Source organism: Patagioenas fasciata, chromosome 28 (assembly GCF_037038585.1).
Source record: "Patagioenas fasciata isolate bPatFas1 chromosome 28, bPatFas1.hap1, whole genome shotgun sequence".
NCBI classification, from domain to species: domain Eukaryota; kingdom Metazoa; phylum Chordata; class Aves; order Columbiformes; family Columbidae; genus Patagioenas; species Patagioenas fasciata.
This window is the reverse complement of record NC_092547.1, coordinates 4327316-4351788: the sequence shown is the minus strand read 5'-3', so window position 1 is coordinate 4351788 and position 24473 is coordinate 4327316. Positions and strand designations below refer to the sequence as shown.

Below are 24473 nucleotides of genomic sequence, written 5' to 3'. Positions count from 1 at the left end.
CGGGCTTTTCCAACCAAAATGATTCTGTGATTCTATGATTCTATGTCCCACACCTCTAGGCCTGGTTAAAGCCAGGACTGTGCTGAGCTCCCAGGAGCTCATCCAGCTGTGACACGGCCTTTCGTTGCTGCCACCCCCCTGGCACCCAGCACACAGGGAGTGAGGGGCTCTCGCATCTCCCAGGATCAATGAGAGGTGCCCAGAGAGGTGGTGGATGAACCATCCCTGGAGACATCCCAGGCCAGGCTGGACGGGGCTCTGAGCACCCTGAGCTGCTGAAGATGTCCCTGCTCATGGCAGGGATGGGTGAGGTGACATTTGAAGGTCCCTTCAACCCAAGCCCTTCTACAATTCTATGATGGACAGCATCACCTCTTCTCCACCATCACGGCCACCGAGAGGGAGGCCAAGGCTGTGACTGTCTCCACCTCTTCTGCCTCGTGGTGCTGAGCCTCCAGGAAGGAGCAGCCCAGCTTGGAAGCAAAGCGCTGCACGGCCACCCAGTATTTACCTGCAGGAGAAGAAAAACTCGGGAGCTGCCAGGATAGGGGTTGTCCCAGGTCTCCAGGCTCCCGTGGCAGTGAATGCGCACATGAGTATCACCCTCCCATGAGGAGGAGGATGAAGAAGGGCTCCAGTGGGGTCTTGAATGCTAGATGTCGCCATGGAAGTCATGGGGATTATCGGAGAGGGGAGAAAATGCCAACACTTGGCCCTTTCATGTTTAGTGTGGAGAACAGGAGCTGAGGGGAGACCTTCTGATCTCTGAACTGCCTGAAAGGAGTTTGGAGCCAGGGGGGTCGGGCTCTGCTCCCCAGGAACAAGCGCCAGGAGCAGAGGAAACGGCCTCAAGTTGCGCCAGGGGAGGTTGAGGTTGGATCTGGGGAACAATTTCTTCCCCAAAGGGCTGTGGGGCATTGAACAGGCTGCCCAGGGCAGTGCTGGAGTCACCATCCCTGGAGGGTTGGACAGACGGACATGAGGTTCTCAGGACACGGGGCAGTGCCAGGGGTGGGGAATGGTTGGAGTCCATGAGCTTGAGGGGCTTTTCCAACCAAAATGATTCTGATTCTCTAATTCTACTCAACAGAGCCCCCAGCCCCAGAACACTCACTCTGGACCTGGATCACCGTTTCCAAGGAGCGCACGGCGTTGGGGTTGGGTTTCTGCCTCACGCTTTCTTCTGGGAGAGGCTCCAGCTGCCGAAGGAGGACACAGGGGTCAGCAGGAGGGAGCTGTGCCCAGGGCCCGGCGCACAGCACCGCTACAGCCCCACGGCCGCCACCCGCTGGCCCCAGCGCTCACCTCGTTTCCCAGCAAGGCCGACACGCAGGCCTCAGATGCATCGCAGATGGCCGTAAGGTCATGGCCACCTTCCAGCGCGAGGACGATGGCTCCACCAGCCAGACTCATCAGCTGCTTCGTCATGTAGCCAAAGCCTGGTTGGGGAAAGTCCAAGTGATGGTTGTCACCCCCACTGCCCAAAACGTTGGAGCCTCAGCACTTGCTGATGGTACAACCCCAAAGATCTTGTGATATGACAAGGGGTGATGGTTTTAAACTAAAGGAGGGAGATTCAGGCTGGATAAAAGGCAATTGTTGTCCCTGAGGGTGGTGAGAGCCTGGCCCAGGTTGGCCAGAGAGGTGGTGGATGAACCATCCCTGGAGACATCCCAGGCCAGGCTGGACGGGGCTCTGAGCACCCTGAGCTGCCCAAGATGTCCCTGCTCATGGTGGATAAGGTGACCTTTGAACGTCCCTTCAACCCAAACTACTCCGTGATTCCATGACCCTATGATCCTCCCCAGCTCCCTGGGTATCTGCCACCCCTACACCATGGTCCCAGTGTGGGTGGGTGGGTGGTGGGAACAACCCCCCGAGCCACCAGTGCTGGTTCCACCTCCTTACATTTAGCAGAGACTTTGTAGCCGCCCAGGGGCGGGGGGTGACCGTCAGCTGCGTCAAAGCCGGCCGACACCAGCACCACGTCGGGCGAGAATTCGTGTGCGATCGGCATCACCACCGTCCTGCAGGGGGGAAAGAAGAGCTTTTAAGTGCTGGTCCGGCCTGACACCGAGAGAAAGAGGAGACGGGCAGGAACACCAGGAACGGTACCTGAAAGCAGCCAGATACTCCGGGTCACCCATAGGGGGGTCGAGCCCTCCGGTCCAGGCTACGTTGACATTAAATCCCTCACCAGGGCCAGCACCAACCTGTGGGAGATCCAGGACAGCAGTGAGGGGCTGGATGTGACCCACAGGGACACCGGGACATTGGCTGGAGCGGTTCCATCGCTGCGGGGCTCTGGGGAGGGAGCACCGAGTGTTCCCGACCCCCTGCCCAGTGCTGCGGGACCCCCCCGGGGTTTGTGAAGCTGAGGAGCAGTGGGTGTTGCTAAATAGGCTGAAAAGCCCGAGCATGAGCCCTACTAGAAAGTTAATACCAGACTAATAACAGATGAGAAGTCTGGCAGTAACGACCTTTCAATCATAGAACAAAACCTATCCCAGAATCGAGAAGTCAACCGTGGACTGTTGATTATCTAGTGATTAGTGCCAAATTCTGTGGATGTGTTTGACCTAACGTCAACTTTACCCTTTATTTTTTAATAAAATGTTAATTTTTAGATTTAATTTAATGAATTAATCATTTTAATACCAAAACACAGCTCCTTGTTAAAGGCTGCCTGCCTCCAGAAGATCCCTACTCACTGAGCTTGCACAGTAAAACTAATGTTATATACCTTGTATGCAAATACTGTAAGCAATTAGCCCTATAGAACTGCCCTAAGGGCGGGTATAAACTGATTGGATTTTGTATAAATGATCGAGACTTTGGTATCACCAGGATGCTGGTTTGATGCGGCATCCAGACTTGGACAACTCTGTAATAAAATCAGTATCTCCACGTGCAGAATGTGCATGCACGCTGGATAAACCTCATTTAGGGACAACGCGGGGATGTCCTGACACTTCCCAGACCTCGCAGCCATCGGTCACCGTCCCCACGGGCTCTGCAGCGAGGGGGTGAACCAGACAGGATGGGGCATCGATGGGAAACGAGCCCACAGGGCACCAACACAACACCAGCCGGTGCTCAAAGGTTTGTGCCCCGCTCTGTCACCGTCACCGGTGTCCCCAGGCAGAGCTGCATGGACCTCACAGCCTGTCCTTGTACCTCGTCGGCGGCCCCGCTGCCGGGGAAGAAGTTGCCATCATCGTGACGATGCAAAGAGATGTAGAGAACGTCGGGGTCTCTGTAGAAGATCTGCTGAGTCCCGTTGCCGTGGTGAACGTCCTGGAGGGAGAGGAATTGGGAAAACGCTCTGTTTTACAGTCTTCTGGGTGATTTAACAGCCTAAGGGAGCTGAAAGCAGTTGGATCTCCCCCATGCTCCGGGGTCACCCATCCCAGGATCTGCTCCTGCTCCCCCATCCTGACACCCGGGGGGTCCCGACCCAAAGGTGGTTTTGCTGCTCCCCAGCCCAGCTCCGAAGCAGAGCGGGGAGGAGGCGCGGGCGCCCCGGGAGGAGCCGGGGAACTCACCCAGTCCACGATGAGGATCTTGCCGAGCTTCCCTTTCTGCTGCAGCTGCCTGGCGGCGATCGCCACGGAGTTAAAGAAGCAAAATCCCCTGCAAAGAGGGAGCGGTTAAAGCCCTGGGGCTCACAGCCCTGCCACCCAACCCATGTGTTCCCCTCTCCCTCCAGCCCAGACAGGGGTGGCTCCTGGGGAGGTCAGTTTGGAGCAATCAGTGATTTTAAGCCAATAAACTGTTTTTTTGGGGGTTTCAGAACCCCACAGCTCAGGAAGGGCCCTTACATGGCAGTGGAAGGATCCGCGTGATGTCCGGGTGGCCGCACCACAGCGAAGCCGTTCTGGGGACAGAAGAGAAGGGGAGTGATCAGAGCTGCTGTCCCAGGTGAAGCAGGGGGGTCCCCTTTAAGAGGCTTTAGCCTCTTAAGTGCTGAATAATACAACAGGTAAGCTCACAGAGGGATCAGCAGGTACGTGCAGGTGTACTTGTTTGTCTCACTGACTATCCAGAGGTCATTGTATATTGTATATTGAATAACGTCAATATTGTGTATGGAATAACATCAATATTGTATATTGAATAACGTCAATATTGTATATTGAATAACATCAATATTGTATATTGAATAACAAGATCAAATATGCATATCCTTTTATACAAATAATACCAGTGTAAACTGGTACACAAATTCCACTGCTGTCACTATCTGGAGAGATACATATATGTATGTATGTGTATATATATATATATATATATATATAATTGTGTGTGTATATGCACATACATTTTTTAAAACAAATATGCATGTTTCTTCAATACACTGAGGCTTGTAGTAATATATGAAATCTGTATTAGTACGTGTAGTTTTTCCTATGCTTTGTTTTTGCTTTCTGATCTGTGAACGATGGGAAAGGTCTGCTTAGAAAGTAGCGTCCCATGATTTGTCTTCTCCTCGCATTCCTTGGTTTGTTGGTTTTATCATGTTATCGGTAATAAGTGAAGCACAGACTTCACCTCTGGAAAGGCTGCGTGATCAGTTGTGCTGAAAAGAACTGGAAATTGTATTTAGAACACAAGGCTACGATGTGTATTCTGCCCGGGTTTTTTCTCCCGATCTGTCTATCTCTACTTTTCCCCCCGTTTTCTCTTCCTGTGGTTTTGGTGGCCCTACCTTCAGCTCCCTGGTGGCCACCTTGAAGGCCAGCTCGGTGACGCTGCCGGCGGCCCAGCGCGCAGCGTTGGAGGAGTGCAGCTCGTTCCAGATGGTATCGCTGTCCACCTACGAGCAAAGGGGACCAGTCAGATGGGGACAAGGCACAGGACGTCTCGCCCTGGGGGCAACACTTGGGGCTGGGGGCTGAAGTCCCATCCAGGGCACCGTGGGCCACCTCACGTGCAATGGGGCGAGTTCCCCGGCAGCTCGTCCGTCAGCCCCAGCCCCACACGGAGCATCTCCCCCTGCACCCGGGGGGCTGGAAGGAGTGAGTGCGAAAACGCTCGTTACCTTCTTTATCTTATTTTATTGTTTAACCCAACATCTTGGTTTGATCAGGATCACGTCAAGGGCCGAGCCAGAGCCGGAAAACTCAAGTCTCTTCTGATCAAGTCCATGTGTGTGAGCCAAAGTCAAAGCCCATGGTTGGGGCAGCTCTGGACCCCCCCAGCCTTCGGGGCGCGGGCCAGAGGAGGGCAGGGAGGGGGAGCAGAGCGGGGAAAGTAGATGCAAACGGGGCTGAGAAGAGCTGGTGCCCAGCAGCAGGGGCAAGGAGAGGAGAAGAACCAGAAGAGGCAGCAGGAAGGCAATGGAGTGAGACCCGTCCTGCAAGAGAGAGAGAAGGACAGAGACAGGGGGAGAGAGGAGAAGAGGAGAACGCAGTGAATGGACAGAAACCAGGGCTGCAAGCTGGGAAAGGAGAGGCCACGGATGTGTCTGGATGGAGGTGGTGAGATGCTGGCCCTGTGACATCGCTCCCCTCCCTCAATGGGGACCATGGCTTCCGCCAGCCGTTCTGTCCCCTCTAACGCCTCGGGCTGATAGAAATCGCTGTGATGGGCTTTGGGTGCTGGGTCCCCTGGAGTAAGGAGGCATGAAGGATCCTGGATGATCTCCAGAGGTCCCTTCCAACCCCAACCATTCTGTGATTCTGTGACCCTCTTTCAGGGGTGTGATGCTCAGGACCATCCCGAGGACAGGGGGAAGCTCTGGTACAAGAGTCCCCACCTCAGCCTGCTCAAGCAAAGGCTTTGGTAGCTCTTTCTCCACTCAAGCCCACGAGGGGACAGAAGGAACAAACCCATCCAAAACCAAAGATGCTCAGAGGTGGTGGATGCTCCATCCCTGGAGACACCCCAGGCCAGGCTGGACGGGGCTCTGAGCACCCTGAGCTGCTGAAGATGTCCCTGCTCATGGCAGGGGTGGATAAGGTGACATTTGAAGGTCCCTTCAACCCAAACTATCCTGTGATTTTATGATTCTATGAAACCAGCCAGAGCAGAGCTGGAGCACTTACCCCCACCCCTCCGCAGGGCAGCATGACGAACATCCGCTGCGACAGGATCCCTGTGAAGAGAGGGGACAGAGCTGAGAACGTGGGGATGGTGGGACAAGGGCACTCACAGTGGTACCAGGAGGGAGGTTTGGCCAATCCAGCCCCAGAGAGCTGCTTGCAGGGTTCCCCAGGGCTGAGGGTGCCCCAGGACCCACTGTGGGTGTGCGGGCAGGGACAGGCAGAGGTGGGGACACAGCTGGGGACTCACCCGCCAGCTTCCCGTTGTCCAGTTTGAGGCGGTTGAGGGGGTTGGTGCCGTAGAGGAAGACGTGGCGCTCGGTGTGGACGCACTGCAGCTCTTCCAGGGTGGCTTTGCGTCCCCGCAGACACTGCGGCACAGAGGGGCTGTGACTGAGCTGCTCTGCCACCCCCGGCCTCCCTGGGTGGACGTGGCACGTCCCCATGTACCAGCACAGCCACGCCGCGTGTCACCACAGCCGCGGAGGCAGCTGCAAGGCTGAGCACCCCATTCTTGCATTGGGTTTGAACTTGAGGACCCCACTTCTTGCATTGGGTTTGAACTTGAGGACCCTACTTCTTGCATTGGGTTTGAACTTGAGGACCCTACTTCTTGCATTGAGTTTGAACTTGAGGACCCTACTTCTTGCACTGGGTTTGACCTTGAGGACCCCACTTCTTGCACTGGGTTTGAACTTGAGGACCCTACTTCTTGCACTGGGTTTGAACTTGAGGACCCTACTTCTTGCACTGGGTTTGAACTTGAGGACCCTACTTCTTGCATTGGGTTTGAACTTGAGGACCCTACTTCTTGCATTGGGTTTGAACTTGAGGACCCTACTTCTTGCATTGGGTTTGAACTTGAGGACCCTACTTCTTGCATTGGGTTTGAACTTGAGGACCCTACTTCTTGCATTGGGTTTGAACTTGAGGACCCTACTTCTTGCATTGGGTTTGAACTTGAGGACCCTACTTCTTGCATTGGGTTTGAACTTGAGGACCCTACTTCTTGCATTGAGTTTGAACTTGAGGACCCTACTTCTTGCACTGGGTTTGACCTTGAGGACCCTACTTCTTGCACTGGGTTTGACCTTGAAGACCCCACTTCTCGCACTGGGTTTGAACTTGAGGACCCTACTTCTCGCACTGGGTTTGAACTTGAGGACCCTACCTCTTGCATTGGGTTTGAACTTGAGGACCCTACTTCTTGCACTGGGTTTGAACTTGAGGACCCTACCTCTTGCATTGGGTTTGAACTTGAGGACCCTACTTCTTGCACTGGGTTTGACCTTGAGGACCCCACTTCTTGCACTGGGTTTGACCTTGAGGATCCTACTTCTTGCACTGGGTTTGAACTTGAGGACCCCACTTCTTGCACTGGGTTTGAACTTGAGGACCCTACTTCTTGCACTGGGTTTGAACTTGAGGGCCCCTCGTGTTCAGGCAGAGATCAAGCAGGAAACTCCAGCATCACATTCCTTCCTGGTCCCTATGCGGACCAGTCAGCCCAGTTAGAGCAGGGCAAGGTTTCTAACAGACTGGAACTGACTGGTGTTCCCCCAGCTGACAAAAACCCACCCTGTTTCAGTAGGGTCCCGCCTCTCCCTACACCCATGTGTTCAACCATTCCGGCTGGATAAAAGGAAATTGTTGTCCCTGAGGGTGGTGAGAGCCTGGCCCAGGTTCCCAGAGAGGTGGTGGATGAACCATCCCTGGAGACATCCCAGGCCAGGCTGGACGGGGCTCTGAGCACCCTGAGCTGCTGAAGATGTCCCTGCTCATGGCAGGGGTGGATAAGGTGACACTTGAAGGTCCCTTCAACCCAAACCCTCTGGTGATTCTCACATCTGCCACTGGAGCAGCTTCCAGCTGCCATCCCAAGCTGGAGATGGTCGGATCAGCACACTCCAACTTAGCACTGCCAGCAAAGGACAAGTCCAAGCCCTCTGGATAATGAGGCTGAGAAGATCTGGGAGCAAAAGGGATGGAGGTGGGAGCAGGATTCCCCATCGCACCATTAGATCTGTTCACCCCAGCATCCCCCACTCACTTCGCACTGGCTGCGCAGCCCCCGCTCCTGCAGCCGCGACCAGATGCTCTGGATCCTGCCCGCGTGCTCCGGGTGGTTGCTGTTGTCGCCGCACGAGCACTGGTGTTTGAGCATCACCGAGTCGTAAACCAGCCCTGCAACGCACACAGAGACCTGCTGGCCCGAGGCAGGACCGGACACCCAGTGTTTGACACTTCTGACCCTAATTCAGCTCCTTTTCAGGGGCTGGCTGAGACTTTAAACACCTGGAATGATTTGGTTGGACTGAAATATCTCCCTCAAACCACGGGAGCCTCTGTCCCAACCTGCCATGGATATGTAAGAGAGATGAACCCCGCCAGCATCGCTGGACCAGGATGGCAGCCAAGGGGTCAGATGGGCAAGTCCCCTTGGAAAAGCCACCTTAGATAAGGAGAAGGGGCTCCTCATGGCTCGCTCTGCTCTTTTTGCAGCCAGCCAGAGCACTCCCAAGCATTTACCAGTCCAGGAGTGACTGAGACTGATGCTAAGCTGCCCCTGGGCATTGTCACCTCCCTCCCAGCTCTTGTCCCCAGCCCCAGCTGTGACAGTCCCACATGAAGGACCGTACCTGTGGTGAAGTGCTGCTTGGCTGGCTGCTCCTGCACGGGCAGGGAAAGCGTCTTGGAGGCCGTGTCCTGGGCAGGAAGGGAGATGGTGGCGGTGGCAGGAGATGACTGGGCCCTGGAGAGGGGTCTGTGCCCCGTGTGCATGGTGGGGACCATGGGGGGGTCGGCCAAGGGCTGTCGCTTGAGGAGCTGCTGCTGCACCCGCTGGTAGGAATCCCAGAGGTAGGCCTGATGGAGAGAGGTGAGGATGAGCATCTGGAGGAAGGCACCAGAGCAGCATCCCCCAGCGCTGGGAAGGGACCCCTGTGCTGGGCACCCTCCCAGGGTCTGGATCTGACGGTCTCCTTCGTGCTGGGGGGCTGGGAGGGGGTTTGCAGGAGCTGCGATGCGTCATGGAGCATCTGCTGCTCTCTGCTGGTTTGGTCCCGCAGTGCTGTGCAGCCCCACTGCGGGTCCAGCAATGTGGGGACAGTATCCAGCAATTTGGAGACAGTATCCAGCAATCTGGGGATGGTACCCAGCAACTGGGGGACGATATCCAGCAATGTGGGGACGATATCCAGCAATTGGGGGATGATGTCAAGCAATGTGGGGATGATATCTAGAAATCTGGGGACAACATCCAGCTATTTTGAGATGATATCCAGCAACCTCGCGATGATACCCATTAATCAGGGGATGCTCCCAGCAATTTGGGGATGGTACCCAGCAATTTGGGGATGGTACCCAGCAATTTGGGGATGATTGATACGCAGCAATTGGGGGATGATATCCAGCAATTTGGGAATGATAACCAGCAATGCAGGAATTGCTCCCAGCAATTCGGGGATGCTACTCAGCAATTTGGAGATGATAAGCAGCAAGTGGGGGATGATATCCAGCAATGTGGGGATGCTCCCAGCAATGTGGGGATGATGTCCGGCAATGAGGGGACAATGTCCAGCCTTGCTGACAGCAGGAGTGGCTGCAGCTGTTGTCCCCAGCCATTTTGGCCACCTGGGCACATGCTGGCTCCTTGTGGCCAGAAGGGACAGGGCAGCTCCAACTGGCAGCCCGTATCCCTCCGCAGGCTCTGCCATCCCTCGGTACCTGCTGCAGGACAATCGGTACCTGCTGCAGGACAAGCTCCTCCTGAGGCTGCATCAGCTTCTGTGTCCTCTCGGGCTCCTTCACGCCGCTCCCCGGTCGTGGCGGCTCCACGCGTGTCCTCGCCGGGTCGCCGCTCTCAGCCCCAGCCTCCGGGAGCGTCCCCTCGGCCTCCATGTCCTCCGAGGACGGGATCTGCCGCAGACGGGGCTTCTCGCTGGGTTTAGCCATGCGCTGCGGCCGGAGGGGTCACAAATGAGCAGAGGGAGGTGGCAGGAGACAGGGCGGGCTGAGAGGGTCATGGGGGTGGTGGGACATCTCGGGGAAGGAGCACAAGGGATGTGGGAGCCAAGGAAGCTGAGCAGATTGCTGCTGCAGGTCTGGTGAGGCAGCATCTCACGTGGCTTGGCCCTGGACGTCTGGGACTTGCCACCAGCAGGAGGGACATCACGTTGTGCCCTTCCAACATCTGTCACCTGCAGCCTCACACCCCCAGTTTGGGTGCCCATGACTTACCTTGCCCAGATGCGTCTGCTGCTTGAGCCGCTCCAGGAACTGGGTGTGATGTTGCTGGTACACCAGCTGCTGCTGGATGGCCTTGGGGTTCTGGGGCAGCGGCTCCGAGCGGGTCCTGCCCAGGGGTTTGTGGTGGCCCGGGAGCGACAGGCGCTCAGCCGAGATGAGCGAGGGGGCGAAGGAGAAGGGGACGGTCCCCAGACCTGGCACTGGAGGGGACAGGAGGGACAGGTGAGGGGTGGCATTGTCCGCTGGGCAGACGTGACACCCCGCTGAGCTCTTGGTCCACGCCACGCAAGCAGCCGCTGTTTGCACCCACGCAGAGCATCTCCTGACAGCCCCAAAAATGACTGTGACCCAGCCCCAGAGCCCGGCATCTGGCAGGGTAGGATGGGTGGGCTATGTCTTTATGGTTCACATCCTTCTGTCCCAATCGCTTCGGCATCACACAGCCCACGGGGCTCTGGGGACAGGATCTGCCTGACCTCAGTCATCTCAGTCCCTGCTCAGCTTCATCCTCAATGGGAGAAGCTTCCTCCTCTATTGGTGTCACAGAGCAGGGAGAGATGGAGCCAGGATGAGCATGAAGGAGCCAGTTCTCTTTGAGCTGCAGTCAAAGTGGATTTTTTCCTTACTCTGAGGTGCCAGAGCCCTGGAACAAGCTGCCCAGGGCAAGCGTGGAGTCTCCTCTGGGGACATTCAAACCTGCCTGGACATGACCCTGTGTGATCTGCTCTGGTGACCCTGAGTTAGCAGGGGTTGTGCTGGGGGATCTCCAGAGGGAAGAGATGCTCAAAATAATGGAGTTCAACCGTTCCCCACCCCCAGCACTGCCCCATGTCCTGAGAACCTCATCTGTCCAACCCTCCAGGGCTGGTGGCTCCAGCACTGCCCTGGGCAGCCTGTTCAATGCCCCACAGCCCTTTGGGGAAGAAATTGTTCCCCAGATCCAACCTCAACCTCCCCTGGTGCAACTTGAGGCCGTTTCCTCTGCTCCTGGAGCTTGTTCCTTGGGATAAAGCTACTTCCACTCCCTCAACTCCAGCTCACGGGAAGGCAATGGATAAATCAAAGCTCCGCACTGAGCCAGTGCTGACATGTCCTGTCCCTGGGCTCGACACTTACCTGCCACCAGCGGAGCGTGGGTGACCGAGGGCTCGAGGATGATGACGGGCTGGAGCCGGGGGGACAAGGGGCTCCCGGCCTCGTGCTGCTCCAAGCCAGGTGGCAGGAACATGGGCGAGTGCGTGCCCGCGAGGACGGGTCCGTTCAGCACGGGCACCCGGTGCGCCAGGCTGGAGAGGGGCCGGCGATCTGCCTCCCCCTGCAGAGAGGAGGAGGAGGACGGGGTTAGTGACAACCTGCGACACAGCACAGGGAGGGGACGGCGTGTCCTCCCCATGCCCACGGGCAGCAGCTGTGAGTGCTCAGGGCCAGCGCACGCTCGGCGCTACCCCAGAACCAAAGGAAAGGGCTTCCCCTGCCCCTCAGGGACCCTCTGCCCAGTCCTGGGGCTCCCTACGACCTGGCTACCTACCCTGGCGCTAGCGGTAGCCGGCAATCCCAGTGTGATGGCGGGAAGGGAGGCCGCGCTCTGCAGGGCAAACTGGGCCAGGGAGCTCTCCTGCAGCATCAGGCGCTGGGCCAGGGGTGTCTGCACCAAACACAGTCCATCAGAGTCCTGCTCCGGGGGAGCTCGGCAGGGAATGGGCAGGAGAGGGTGGCTGAGCCCCAGCTGCCCTGAGAACACTTGGGCTGGGGCAAGGGACACTGGGACCCATGGGGATAGCACATAGTATAATTTCCATAGAATCATAGAATCATGTTGGTTGGAACAGACCCTCAGGATCATCGAGTCCAACCATAACCCACCCCTGGCACTGCCCCATGTCCTGAGAACCTCATGTCCGTCTGTCCAACCCTCCAGGGATGGTGACTCCAGCACTGCCCTGGGCAGCCTGTTCAATGCCCCACAGCCCTTTGGGGAAGAAATTGTTCCCCAGATCCAACCTCAACCTCCCCTGGGCAACCTGAGGCCGTTTCCTCTGCTCCTGGCGCTTGTTCCTGGGGAGCAGAGCCCGAACCCCCTGGCTCCAAGCTCCTTTCAGGCAGTTCAGAGATCAGAAGGTCTCCCCTCAGCTCCTGTTCTCCAGCTGAACCCCCCAGGTCCCTCAGCCGCTCCCATCACACTTGTGCTCCAGCCCCTCACCAGCTCCATTCCCCTCTCTCCACTCGCTCCAGCACCTCAAGCTCTTTCTTGGTGTGAGGGGCCCAAAACTGCCCCCAGGATTCACTGTTTTTCCTCCCCAGGCCCCAGCACAGGGACGGTCACTGCCCTGGGCCTGCTGGCCACACCAGTGCTGGTACCAGGGCACCCAACCTGGGGGTCAGGAAGCCCCAAACCACAAGATCTCTGGGTGTGGGGCTGTCGGAGCTCACCTCATGGGTCATGCCGGGGGCTGTGGGGAGGGTCCCATGCTCGGTGGGGAGGCTGTCGTTGGGGGAGCTGCAGCCGGACACGGGGGTGCTGCTGCTGCTCGGGGAGGAGTCTGCACAAGGGAGAGAATCATAGAAACATAAAAGAATTTGGGTTGAAGGGACCTTCAAATGTCACCTTATCCACCCCTGCCATGAGCAGGGACATCTTCAGCAGCTCAGGGTGCTCAGAGCCCCGTCCAGCCTGGCCTGGGATGTCTCCAGGGATGGTTCATCCACCACCTCTCTGGGAACCTGGGCCAGGCTCTCACCACCCTCAGGGACAATTTCATCCTTATTACCCAGTCTAAATTTCCCCTTCTTTAGTTTAAAACCATCACCCCTTGTCCTATCACAACAGGCCCTGCTCAAAAGTCTGTCCCCATCTTTCTTCAGGCCCCTTTTAAGCACGGAAAGGCCGCACTAAGGTCTCCCCGGAGCTTCTCTTCCCCAGCTGAACACCCCAGCTCTCTCAGCCGTTCCTCCCAGCAGAGCTGCTCCAGCCTCGCATCATTTCTGTGGCCCTAAAATACAGGTGACGGGTACAAGAACCCAGAGCAGGGCTGCACAGCCACAGCCCTCACAGCCTCCCCTCCCTCTAAAAGCTTCCCAGTGCCCCCCAAGGGCCAAATTGCCCTTTGGTTGCACGACACAGCGGGGATGGAGCCAGGTGGGAGGAACAACCACAGCGAGGAAGCCTGAGCAGCCACCTTCACTCCGGGTTCTTGGTCCCTTCCAGCCTTGTAGGTCCAAAAAGCAGAAAGATGCAGCTGCAGCAACGCTCCCCCCTCATTCATCCAGGGAGCTCCTGCAATGGGCTGTACCTGCAGCAGGGCACTGGTGGGGTGCTGAGCCTCATAGACAGATCCTGGACAGCCCGGAGCGGTTCCAGCCTGGCCCCAAGGTCACCCCAAACCCCCCCCGGTGTCACCGTCCTCACCGATGGCCTCGGGCGGCCGCCTCTTCAGCGTGGGGGGAGCGCTCTCCTTCCGCGTCAGGGGGTTCTTGCGTCGGTCAAGGCACTTCCTGGGCTTGCATCGCACCTTCAGGTTGGGCTCGGACGCTGCCAGCAGATCAGGGGGTTAGTCCCAGCCCATCGTTGATATCGCTAAAGCTGGGCTGGCTTTGTGGGGCCAGAACACCCCCCTCCCCAGCTCCAGCCGTCCCCTGCGAGCGGGCGGCGGGGGCATCACAGCGGGACGGGGACGCTGTTGTCCCCAAGGCCTTACCCGTTTTCCGTAGCGGAAAATGCTCCGGGGGGTCAAGAGAAGTGCTGGGGACGGGGGGCAGGAAGGTGCTGAGCACCGGAGGGGACGGGCCCTCGGCGTCCAGAGGCTCCGGAGTCCTATGGGGAGAAACCACCTTGTCAGAGACCTTTCCACCCCTGTGACACCCTCTGGCCTTTCCCTGGCATGGGACAATCGCTCTGCCCGTGGCCACAAAGGTTTGTCCTGTCCCTTGCCACAAGCCCCTCCAGAAGGGGACCTGGATCTGCTTTGTCTGGGAACTAAAGACAAGAAGCCTGAGGGTGCTTTTTAGGTCTTGAGTTGGATGAGTCCAACAAAGTGAGGGAAAACAACGTGGGAGATTCATCTACCTCCTGCAAACATGGAACCAGGCCACCTCACCCCACCAGACATGAGCTAAATGGTATCTCTAAAGCTCAGGAAGCAGAAGATATCGAAAAGATCTTGCTCAGGATAAAGAGCCACCACATGTTGCCCAGGGAATCACCATCCCTGGAGGGGTTTAAAAGGTGTTTAGACGAGGTTCTTAGGGACGTGGTTTAGTGCTGGAGTTGGGTGAGGTTATGGTTGGACTTGATGATCCTGAGGGGCTCTTCCAGTTGAAATGATCCTATGATTCTTTTCTGCTCGGGGCAGACCGGAGGATGCCCTTGTTTTACCTGTATGGCATGGCTGAAGGGTTGGGGTTGCTGGTCCTCTCCAGAGCTGCCTGCTGCTTCTTCAGGATGACCTCAGCCAGCTTCTGCTTCACCACCGTGCTGGCCACAGCACCTGCAGGGACAGCAGTGAGCACGTTGAGCTGAGAGCCAGCACAGAGCACGGCAAAGGATCCCCCAGACCTGAGCGTGGCCCCGCGGCTCCACAAGTCACGTCAGGATGGCTGGAGACCCCTATGAGCGCAAAGACACCGAGAAAACCCCGTGGAGATCAAGGCTGGGGTTGGCTCAGGGAGAGGAAGGTCAGCTGGGACTACTGGAGGTTCCCAGAGGGTTGGGGAAGTGTCACTGCCCCACACATCGAGTCCCAGCTGCAGATCTCACAGAGTCACAGAATGTCAGGGGTTGAAGGGACCTGGAAAGCTCATCCAGTGCAATCCCCCCATGGAGCAGGAACACCCAGCTGAGGTTCCACAGGAACCAGGCGGGTTTGAATGTCTGCAGAGAAGGAGACTCCACAACCCCCCTGGGCAGCCTGGGCCAGGCTCTGCCACCCTCACCACGAACAAGTTTCTGCTCATATTTAAGCAGAACCTCCTGTGTTCCAGTTTGCACCCATTGCCCCTTGTCCTGTCACTGGTTGTCACCCAGAAGAGCCTGGCTCCATCCTCCTGACACTGCCCCTTTCCATATTGATCCCCAGGAATGAGTCCCCCCTCAGTCTCCTCTTCTCCAGCTCCAGAGCCCCAGCTCCCTCAGCCTTTCCTCACACGGGAGATGCTCCACTCCCTCCAGCATCTTGGTGGCTGCGCTGGACTCTCTCCAGCAGTTCCCTGTCCTTCTGGAGCTGAGGGGCCACAACTGGACACAAGATTCCAGGTGTGGTCTCCCCAGGGCAGAGCAGAGGGGCAGGAGAACGTCTCCTGTGCCAGGCAGCACAGGTATGAGCTGACACCCGCAGAACGAAGAGCGATGAAAGCACAACGGGGCTCACACAGCAGCGACAAAACCCCCCTGGGGGCACAGGATCCCTCGGGAGCCTCTCCTGGGACACTGTGCCCTGGGGCTTTGTGTCACACACTGAGAATTTCCAGCAGACGGCACACAGCTTGTCCCCTCACCCAGAATGGGGACAGCAAGGAAAAGGAAGCACCTCCAAACACTGCAGGGGACAGTTTGGGGACTCGCGGGTCTCCCGATGGAGCTGTGCTCTTTCAGAAGAGCTCTAGACTTACCACAAAAGTCCAACACGTGGCAGCGACCCCCCCAGGTTGAGGTTTGGCTGCCGCGAGCCTCCCGTGTGGTCCCCACCTCGCATTGGGGTCCCCTCCCGTGATCCCCATAACATCCCCACCTGTCCCCTCCGGCAGGAACGCTCTGCGGTTACAACGGGGATGCTCCGCGCTCCTCCACCAGCATCCAGCGCCTCCGAGCACAAGTTGCTTAATTAATTTGTACCATTAACTCCCGGATTGCGCAAGGAGGCCGTGCGTAGGCTGCCGCGCTCCGCCGTGCCGAGCTGATCGCATGGGCAGGAGCTGTTTGCTCAGGAACGGCACGGAAAGGGCCAGCGCTGTGTTTTGAGCTCTGAAATGATCCCCGTCAACCCCACGATCTGCGGCAGAGCAGCCTGAGGGGAGCTCAGGGACTTTGAAACTGGGTTTTGGGCCCCTCACAAGAGCTTGAGGCGCTGGAGCGAGTTCAGAGAAGGGAATGGAGCTGCGGAAGGAGGAGAAGGAGGTTAAGTTGGATTTTGGGAACAATTTCTTCCCCAAAGGGCTGTGGGGCATTGGAACAGGTTGCCCAGGGCAGTGCTGGAGTCACCACCCCTGGAGGGCTGGACAGACGGACATGAGGTTCTCAGGACATGGGGCAGTGCCAGGGGTGTGTTATGATTGGACTCGATAAGCTCGAGGGGCTTTTCCAACCCAAATGATTCTATGACAGCACTGGAAAACATCAGAGCTCAGCCTAGCCGGGCAGGTAGAGGCTCAGGGACACCAGGACGGCCACAGCACATCGACACCCACCGCAGCTGCATTTCGGGGGGTGACGCCGGGCTCTGCACACCCAAAAGCTCCGTGAGCTCCCTGCGAGCTCCAGCAGCGAGTGGCACTAGATGGCGCAGGGACACCGCAGCCCGACCGGGTTATCAAACGGTTCTGCCCCAGCCTCTCCCCACCGCCTCGGGGGCTCCAGCCCTGAGCTGCAAGCTCAAGAAGCAACTTCACACCCAGCCACAAGCACCGTCAGCTCGGGCAGCGTCACTGCGGTGGCCACGGGGCACAAACCAAGATGATCACAGAGATTTATTGTGACCACCTGCTCAAAAGGACAAAGGACAAACACCAGCCAGGCCAGGGAACCCCAAAAAAAACCTCCTGCCAGCTGCTAAGTGCCACTTGCTGCCCAGAGGGACCAGATGTCCCCATGGACACCGGGCTGGTCACACATCGTGGCTCAGCTTGATGCGCAGGACAGAGCTGCTCAGCGGTGCGGACAACGCCACACATCTTTAGACCAAGAGAAGGCAGAGCTTGGTCTGGCTAAGGGCAGAACCACCTTCTGACACCCTGATCTCCATCCCTCTGCGAGCTGAGTCCCCTGGGTTTGGGGACGCGGCTCTTTGGGCGGTGACGCAGCGCTCAGCAGACACACGAGGCTCTTACTTCGCTTGCTCTTGTCCTTATTGAGGATCTGTCGCAGCTCCTGCTCCTGCTGCCCCGGTTCAGTTTCGCGGTGCGGGGACTCCATGGTGACCTGCGAGGGGACAGGGACATCAGCACCAGGGTACTCAGAATCATCCAGAGCCCTCTCACCCCCTCCTCCCACGCCAACGCGGTGACGGAGCGTGTCTGAAACGGTCCGTTATGTCATTTTTGGAAACCCGATGGGCAGCCCTGGCCGACGAGAACATGTTGTTTCATCACAGCGAAGCGGCCGCATCGTTGTCTCCAGAGACGCTCTCCCCAGGGACATCGTAAAACTCAAACCAGGCTGTTTCGACCTGCTGCCTTTCGTGCGTGTTTTGACAGATCTGTAGCTAGGGCGTGTTGTAATTCAGCGAAAAATCAAAATATGATTGACTAAAAAGAGGGAAAAAAGAAAACACTTATACTAAAAGTTTGGATTTTGGTGTTTTCCAGAGCTGAAGATTTCAGGGATGATCCCGTCTCACAGGAAGCACAACCGGCTCTAAGGACACAACCGTTGTGGCAGCAGCAGCATCTTGGTGTGGCCTAAGCCCAGTGGGATCCCCCCAGGGCTCCCAGACAAGGACACTGGGACCAGTGAGCCCACGACAGCCGCTGGGAGCTGGGCTGGTGGTCGGGGACAGAGTACACGGGTGGGAGAAGTGGATGGAGCTGGGTTTTAGGTTGGAGAAGACGGGGTTCAAACGCATCCTCTGCCACCCAAGGGTCATGGAGCAGATGGAGCTGGGACCCTCCGAGGAGCACAAAGGATGAGCATCAATGACAGGAGAGAAATCCAAGCTGGACAACAAAGAGCTTGAGGTGCTGGAGAGAGTTCAGAGAAGGGAATGGAGTTGGGGAAGGGGCTGGAGAAAGAGGTTGAAGTTGGATCTGGGGAACAATTTCTTCCCCAAAGGGCTGTGGGGCATTGAACAGGCTGCCCAGGGCAGTGCTGGAGTCACCATCCCTGGAGGGCTGGACAGACGGACATGAGGTTCTCAGGACATGGGGCAGTGTTGAGGTGGGTGAATGGCTGGACTCAGTGATCTTGAGGGGCCTTTCCAACCAAAAAGATTCTGTGATGCTATGACAGTGACAGGAGGTGATCTCTGTGCTCAGAGATGGTCACATCTCACCTGGACGTGGACCCCTCAAGCTGAGCCTGCTCTAAGCAGGACCCTCCGCAGGAACGATCCCATCTAAACCTTGCTGGGCTTCTGTGACAATGCAGAGTCCGGCAGCAGAGGCTGTCAGGGCAGGGGCGCCATTCTGGGTGACACTCAGGAATGTCACTGAAGCCTTCGCAGAAAAGCAAAGGAGCTTGTAGAGCGAGCGAGCTGCGTCTCGAGGGCAGAGGAACAGCGGTGGCCCAGCAGCAGATCACAGACTCCAGGTACAGATCACAGACACCAGGCACAGATCACAGACTCCAGGTACAGGTCACAGACACCAGGCACAGATCACAGACACCAGGCACAGATCACAGACACCAGGCACAGATCACAGACTCCAGGTACAGATCACAGACTCCAGGTACAGATCACAGACACCAGGCACAGATCACAGACACCAGGCACAGATCACAGACTCCAGGCACAGATCACAGACTCCAGGCACAGGTCACAGACTCCAGGCACAGGTCACAGACTCCAGGCACAGGTCACAGACACCAGGCACAGGTCACAGACACCAGGCACAGGTCACAGACTCCAGGCACAGGTCACAGACACCAAGCATCCTGTCCAGCTGCTCTGGCCCCTTGCTCCACGCACACTGTGCGGCTCAAAATGTTTCTCCGCTTTGCACATCCCAGGAGGCCCCAACCCTCCCTCTGGCTTTGGCAGGATGGAGATTAGGCCTGAAATAAGGACATAAACCCCCCACCTGACTCCCTAACTGGCCTGTGTGTGTCAGAGAGGTCCCTGTGCTGGCTAAAAAGCATTACAGGGAAAAGAAGGAATTCACTTTATTTTAGTGTTGGGATTTCCAGCCTCTTAATCCCTGACAGAGATGGGAGCTTGGGCAAAGCCAGCCCTGACACACAGCACCACGAGCTACGTGCTTAGGGGGGCAAAATTAATTCTTCCAAGTGCCCATTATCCCCCCCAGCCGCTAGAAAGGCTGCAGGTCCCCCCGTACCCTGACGTGCTGATGGGCGAGCTGCTCCACTTGCTGTTGGTGCAGGCTGGCGAGGAAGAGCTGGTGCTGCAGCTGCTGCGTGTGCTTGAGAGCCAGCAAAGCCGTGTCCGAGCCGGGCTTGACGACGCGCTGCCCGATGCGCAGGTCCATGGGGACGGTCTGGGGCACCCGCGGGGAGGTGCACGGGGTCACGGCAGCTGTGGAGACACAAAGGGGGACACGGTTCAGTCCCTGGCTGGCTCACATCACCCTGATAAGGAGGGAAAGCATCAGGATGGGGCTCAGCGGCATCCCCGTGAAGCGGTGCCTTGCTGTTGAGAAGGGTTTGCCGCACGCCATTGACCGCCTGCAAAAAGCTTTCTCCATCAACCCCCTGCAGCGCTCCAGGCTGGCACAGAGTGGCTGAAAGGGACCTGGGGGGACTGATGGACAGGAAGCCCAACATGAGCCACCAGTGTGCCCAGGTGGCCAAGGCGGCCAATGGTGTCCTGTCCTGTATCCAAACCAGCGTGGTCAGCAGGACAAGGGCAGTGATCCTTCCCCTGTGCTCTGCATTGGGGAGGCCACACCTGGAGTATTGTGGTCAGTTCTGGGCCCCTCAGTGCAGGAAAGAGATTGAAGTGCTGGAGCGGGTCCGGAGAAGAGCAACAAGACTGGGGAAGGGACTTGAGCACAAGAGCTATGGGGAGAGGCTGAGGGAGCTGGGCTTGTTCAGTCTGGAGCAGAGGAGGCTTAGAGGTGAGCTCAGCACTCTCTGAACGACCTGAAGGGCAGTTCTAGCCAGGGGGGATTGGGCTCTTCTCCCAGGCACTCAGCAATAGGACAGGGGGCAGGGGCTTCAACTCTGCCAGGGGAAACTGAGGCTGGATGTTAGAAAGCAATTCTGTGCAGAGAGAGTGGTCAGCATTGGAACGGCTGCCCAGGGAGGTGCTGGACTCACCGGCCCTGGAGGTTTTTAAACTGAGATTGGCCATGGCGCTTAGTGCCGTGATCTGGTCAATGGACTGGAGTTGGACCAAGGCTTGGACTGGATGATCTCTGAGGGCTTTTCCAACCCCGTCCATCCTGTGATCATCCTGCACATCGTACACCCTTGGAGCATCCCCGAGGTGCTACCCCTGACGCCGCGGCTGAGAATTCGCTTTGCGAAGCGCAGAGTCCCCCATCCCCACAACAACACTGAAAACAGCCCCAGTTACACGGGGTTTATTTTCACCAACCGGCTCACAAAGCCTGGCTTAATTTATCTCACATGTGCCATGGGCCAGCGCAAAGCAGAGCTGGTCGCTCCAACAAAGGGAAGACAAACCTGCAGAAAAGGCGCCCGGCCAAGGGTGGGAACAGGCGGGTGGGCAGGAAATTCAGCGCAAAACGATGCTACAAGGGGTATAAGGCCACTGCACCCTGAGAGCGAATTGTTTTCTAAAAGTAGTTTCAATTAAAAAAAACCTAACAAAACCAAAAGAAACAACACCAGAACCAAATGCAAATGTTGTTATACAGGCGGAGAACCACACCCTGTGCAGTTCAAACCCCAACGGCATCGGGGAGCGTGTGCTGACGGCTGCAATCTCTGCAGCTCCCACCCCATCACGCAGCATTTACACAGCATTTACACAGCATTTACACAGCATTTACACAGCATTTACACAGCATTTACACATTCCGTGTGTCCCAAGCAGGGAAAATCCCCTCTGGATGATGGCAAACGCTTCCCTGCACCAGCTCCATTCTCCAGGACAGAAACAGCCCCGAGCTCAGAGAAGCACCTGATGTTCTGCAAGGTTTAGCCCCGTTCTCTCTCCATCTCGCTGATAACAGCACGGGATTTAATTTGTCTCTGGCTAATTAGCTCTAATTGCTACGCCCTGCCTGCCCCGCTGTGATACAGAGATTGAAGGAGATTAACAGCCGCAGCCCGAAAGCCACTGGGCTCCTGCGCCCCGTTGTCACTGACCCGATGCCATGAGATGGGCAGGATGAGCCCCACAGGCCCCTTTGAGCATCAGGCACCCGAAAAGCAGATGAGCACATTCCAGCTGCATTTTTAGGAGCAAACAAGAGTCTAAAAGTGAAGTTCCCCCCAGCAGGAAGACCCCAAGTCTCCTATGTGCCCTTCGACTACTGCGCAAAGCCAGGGGTCCCAAAAAGGCCGATGTCCTCCCCAGGGGTGACAATTTGTCCCCAAGAGGCTGCAGCGCTTGGTCCCGTCTGCTTGCAGGAGGTCGGACCCATCAGAACCTCCCCAAAGGGCCTCGGGTCTTGCTAAACATCAGCGATTCTGAAGGGCACAAGTGATAAGCTGCGCTGTCACCTCCTGCTTGTCACCTCCCGTGTGTTCCCAGCTCTCGGTGAGGAGGAGGAGGAAAAAAGCCCCTGGGGCTGAAGGCAGCAGTGCTGACGCGACCTGCAGGGCCGCTGGCAGCCGGACAAGGACAGGCTGTAACGAGCACATTTCGGGGTGGGAAAAAGGGATTTTCTAACAGCTCCCGGCCCAAAGCTCCTTCGCGTGACACCACCGAGCTGTAGAAGCTCAGCCAGCCCTTGGTCCCCTCCAGCCAAACGTCACCGTCCCGCTGGATGCCGCAGGGACCACATCGGGGTCGGCTCTGAGATGCTGGGACTCTTTACATGCAGGAGCATCGTTTGGGGGGGAAAAGTGGGTACGAGGAGGAAGGGACCAGCCCACCAAGCCACAGCCACCATCCTCGGAGCCGATGGCATCCAGAGCAGCGTTGTCACAGCCGTCCTCTGCTTGGCACGCTCACGGGGAGCTCTCACCGCCTTGCTCCCATCTCCCCATCCGCAGCATCCTCAGGGCCACTCCAGCACCTCCCCGGGGCAAAAAGCGGCGAGAAGGTCCTGGGGGCAACCACAGGCTCCCACGGGGATGGAGGGGGTGACAGGGACGGCGGCGCGGAGCCGAGGGGGAAGGCACTGGGAACCTCTCTACCTCATCTGTTCGAGCCTTTTTAAAAACAAACTCCGCAGCGGCGGAAGACGAGAAGTGGGAGGGGACGCGTGTGCCGGGGGAGGCCAAGCGGCCAGAAAAACAACTCTTCAGCGCTCGCCCCGCGCCAGGAAAAAGGCCGTCGAGCGTCCCCGTGGTTAGAGCAGCAGGGCGGGAGAGCGGCGGTGGCAGCGGGGACCCTCGTGCCACCGCGGTCCCCAGCGCAGAGCAGCGGTGGCATGGAGCACCCCGCTGCGCCGGGCCCTGCGGCGCTGGGGACGTTTTGGCACAATGGGGCTGTTCAGGAGGTGGGAGACAGAGAAGATGAGATGAAAAGAGGGTCCCAGGGGAGCAGGGACTGCCCTGAAGAGCCCTGGGGTGACATGAGCATCCCGTCCCCAACTTAGTGTCGCTTTAGCAGGGACTAAAGCCACAGAACTCAGTTTTGCAGAGCTCAGAAATGCTGCTTCACACCCCGAGTGCCAGGGTGGAGAGGGACAAGGACCGGCCAGGGACGGTGGCACCGGGAGTGCAGCCCAGCCCCTGTGCAGGAGCCTCAGCCACTGTCCCCACACCGGGTCCCCTTGGGCGTGTGGCACCTGTGGGGATGCTCCACATCCCACCCGCGCCAGCCCGGGCTCCAGTACCCCCAGACCCCTCGCAAAGCCCGTCCTGCCCTGGGAGCCGTTTGTTTGTGCCGTGACCTCCTGCTGCAGCTTGAATTCATTTGGGGTTTGATGCCGGGACCTTCGCCAAGAGTTACAGTAAACAACCCCCTCCCTGCAGCCTCCGATGCTCACACATGATTGTGGGGCAGGCAGCCAGGCCGGCAGCTCCTCCTCTTCCTCTCACCCGAGGAAGGCCAGAAGCACGGCCCCATGAGGGCTCCTGGGGGGCTGTCGCCTTCCCCAAGCCAGCGGGATCCTAGAGGAACCCATAAAATCCACCAGCACCATGACACGTGGCCATAAAGAGGCTGGGATTGAGGTGTATGGACTGGGATGCTCAGGCTGGGACTGGGATGCATGGGTTGAGACTGGGATGCTCGGGCTGGGACTGGGATGCTCGGGCTGGGACTGTGTAACCTCAGCTGGGTGTTCCTGCTCCATGGGGGGATTGCACTGGATGAGCTTTCCAGGGCCCTTCAACCCCTGACATTCTGGGATTCTGTGGTTCAGAGGCCACCACGTCACCAACAGCCACCACGTCACCAGAATCCATCATGTCACCAGAATCCATCATGTCACCAGCAGCCACCACGTCATCGGCAGCCACCACGTCACCAGAGGCCACCATGTCAACAGCATCCACCGTGTCACCAGCAGCCACCGGGTCACCAGCAGTCCCCGGGTCACCAGCGGCCATCGTGTTACCAGCAGGCCCCGTGTCACCAGCAGCACACTGGGATGTCACCAGTAGCCCCCACGTCACCAGTAGCCCCCACGTCACCAGTAGCTCCCGTGTCACCAGCAGCCCCCACGTCACCAGTAGCCCCCACGTCACCAGTAGCTCCCGTGTCACCAGCAGCCCCCATGTCACCAGTAGCTCCCACATCACCAGTAGCCCCTGTGTCACCAGCGGCACATTGGGACAGGGCAGCTCTTGCTGCGCAAACAGCTTTGCCAATGAATCTGCCACGAAAACCCAGCAAATTCATCCTCTCCGCAAAGACACGACGCCTCCTCCCTCTCATCCTTCCTTCTGCTAAATAAATCACTAATTACAAACCTGATCTGACCATCCCAAAGATCCCAGGAGGCATTTGGGCAGGATCAGCCCCTCTCCTGGACGGGGGGTGACGATTCCTACTCGCACCACGTGTCCCAGCAGCAAAGCAGAAGCACCAGGGACATCATGTCGGTTGTTTTTCTGGGTCACCTCACGCAGCCAAATCTGCCTGGGAGGAAAACGCCAGCGAAGCGGGAGGTGAAGCGAAGCACAAAGCACCCGGCACCAGGGCAGGCGGCACCTTCCTCCGCGGGAAGGGGAGATTGCGCCACGCGAGGAGACGCTTCAGCGCGGAGTCCCAC

The 24473-nt window shown here is 57.7% G+C and overlaps 1 protein-coding gene across 13 annotated transcripts in view; it reads right to left on the bottom strand.

Moving 5' to 3' along the window:
* HDAC7 (histone deacetylase 7) overlaps positions 1–24473 on the bottom strand; it is a 97061-nt gene that overhangs the window by 1552 nt on the left and 71036 nt on the right. For 11 of the 13 annotated variants that reach the window (XM_071800048.1, XM_071800051.1, XM_071800054.1 and 8 more), the window contains 23 exons: positions 19494–19690; positions 17331–17421; positions 14665–14776; positions 13988–14103; positions 13699–13821; positions 12723–12832; positions 11821–11937; positions 11409–11607; positions 10284–10492; positions 9792–10001; positions 8684–8909; positions 8095–8228; positions 6295–6415; positions 6048–6097; positions 4709–4816; positions 3822–3877; positions 3546–3633; positions 3178–3297; positions 2116–2213; positions 1909–2027; positions 1306–1439; positions 1115–1199; positions 373–511 (listed from right to left, as the gene is read on the bottom strand). In XM_071800048.1, coding sequence (XP_071656149.1) covers positions 373–511; positions 1115–1199; positions 1306–1439; positions 1909–2027; positions 2116–2213; positions 3178–3297; positions 3546–3633; positions 3822–3877; positions 4709–4816; positions 6048–6097; positions 6295–6415; positions 8095–8228; positions 8684–8909; positions 9792–10001; positions 10284–10492; positions 11409–11607; positions 11821–11937; positions 12723–12832; positions 13699–13821; positions 13988–14103; positions 14665–14776; positions 17331–17421; positions 19494–19690 — 2962 coding nt within the window. Of the gene's footprint in view, positions 1–372; positions 512–1114; positions 1200–1305; positions 1440–1908; positions 2028–2115; positions 2214–3177; positions 3298–3545; positions 3634–3821; positions 3878–4708; positions 4817–6047; positions 6098–6294; positions 6416–8094; positions 8229–8683; positions 8910–9791; positions 10002–10283; positions 10493–11408; positions 11608–11820; positions 11938–12722; positions 12833–13698; positions 13822–13987; positions 14104–14664; positions 14777–17330; positions 17422–18490; positions 19213–19493; positions 19691–24473 lie in introns of those variants that run through there. The other 2 variants (XM_071800060.1, XM_071800052.1) reach the window with 2 other exon arrangements.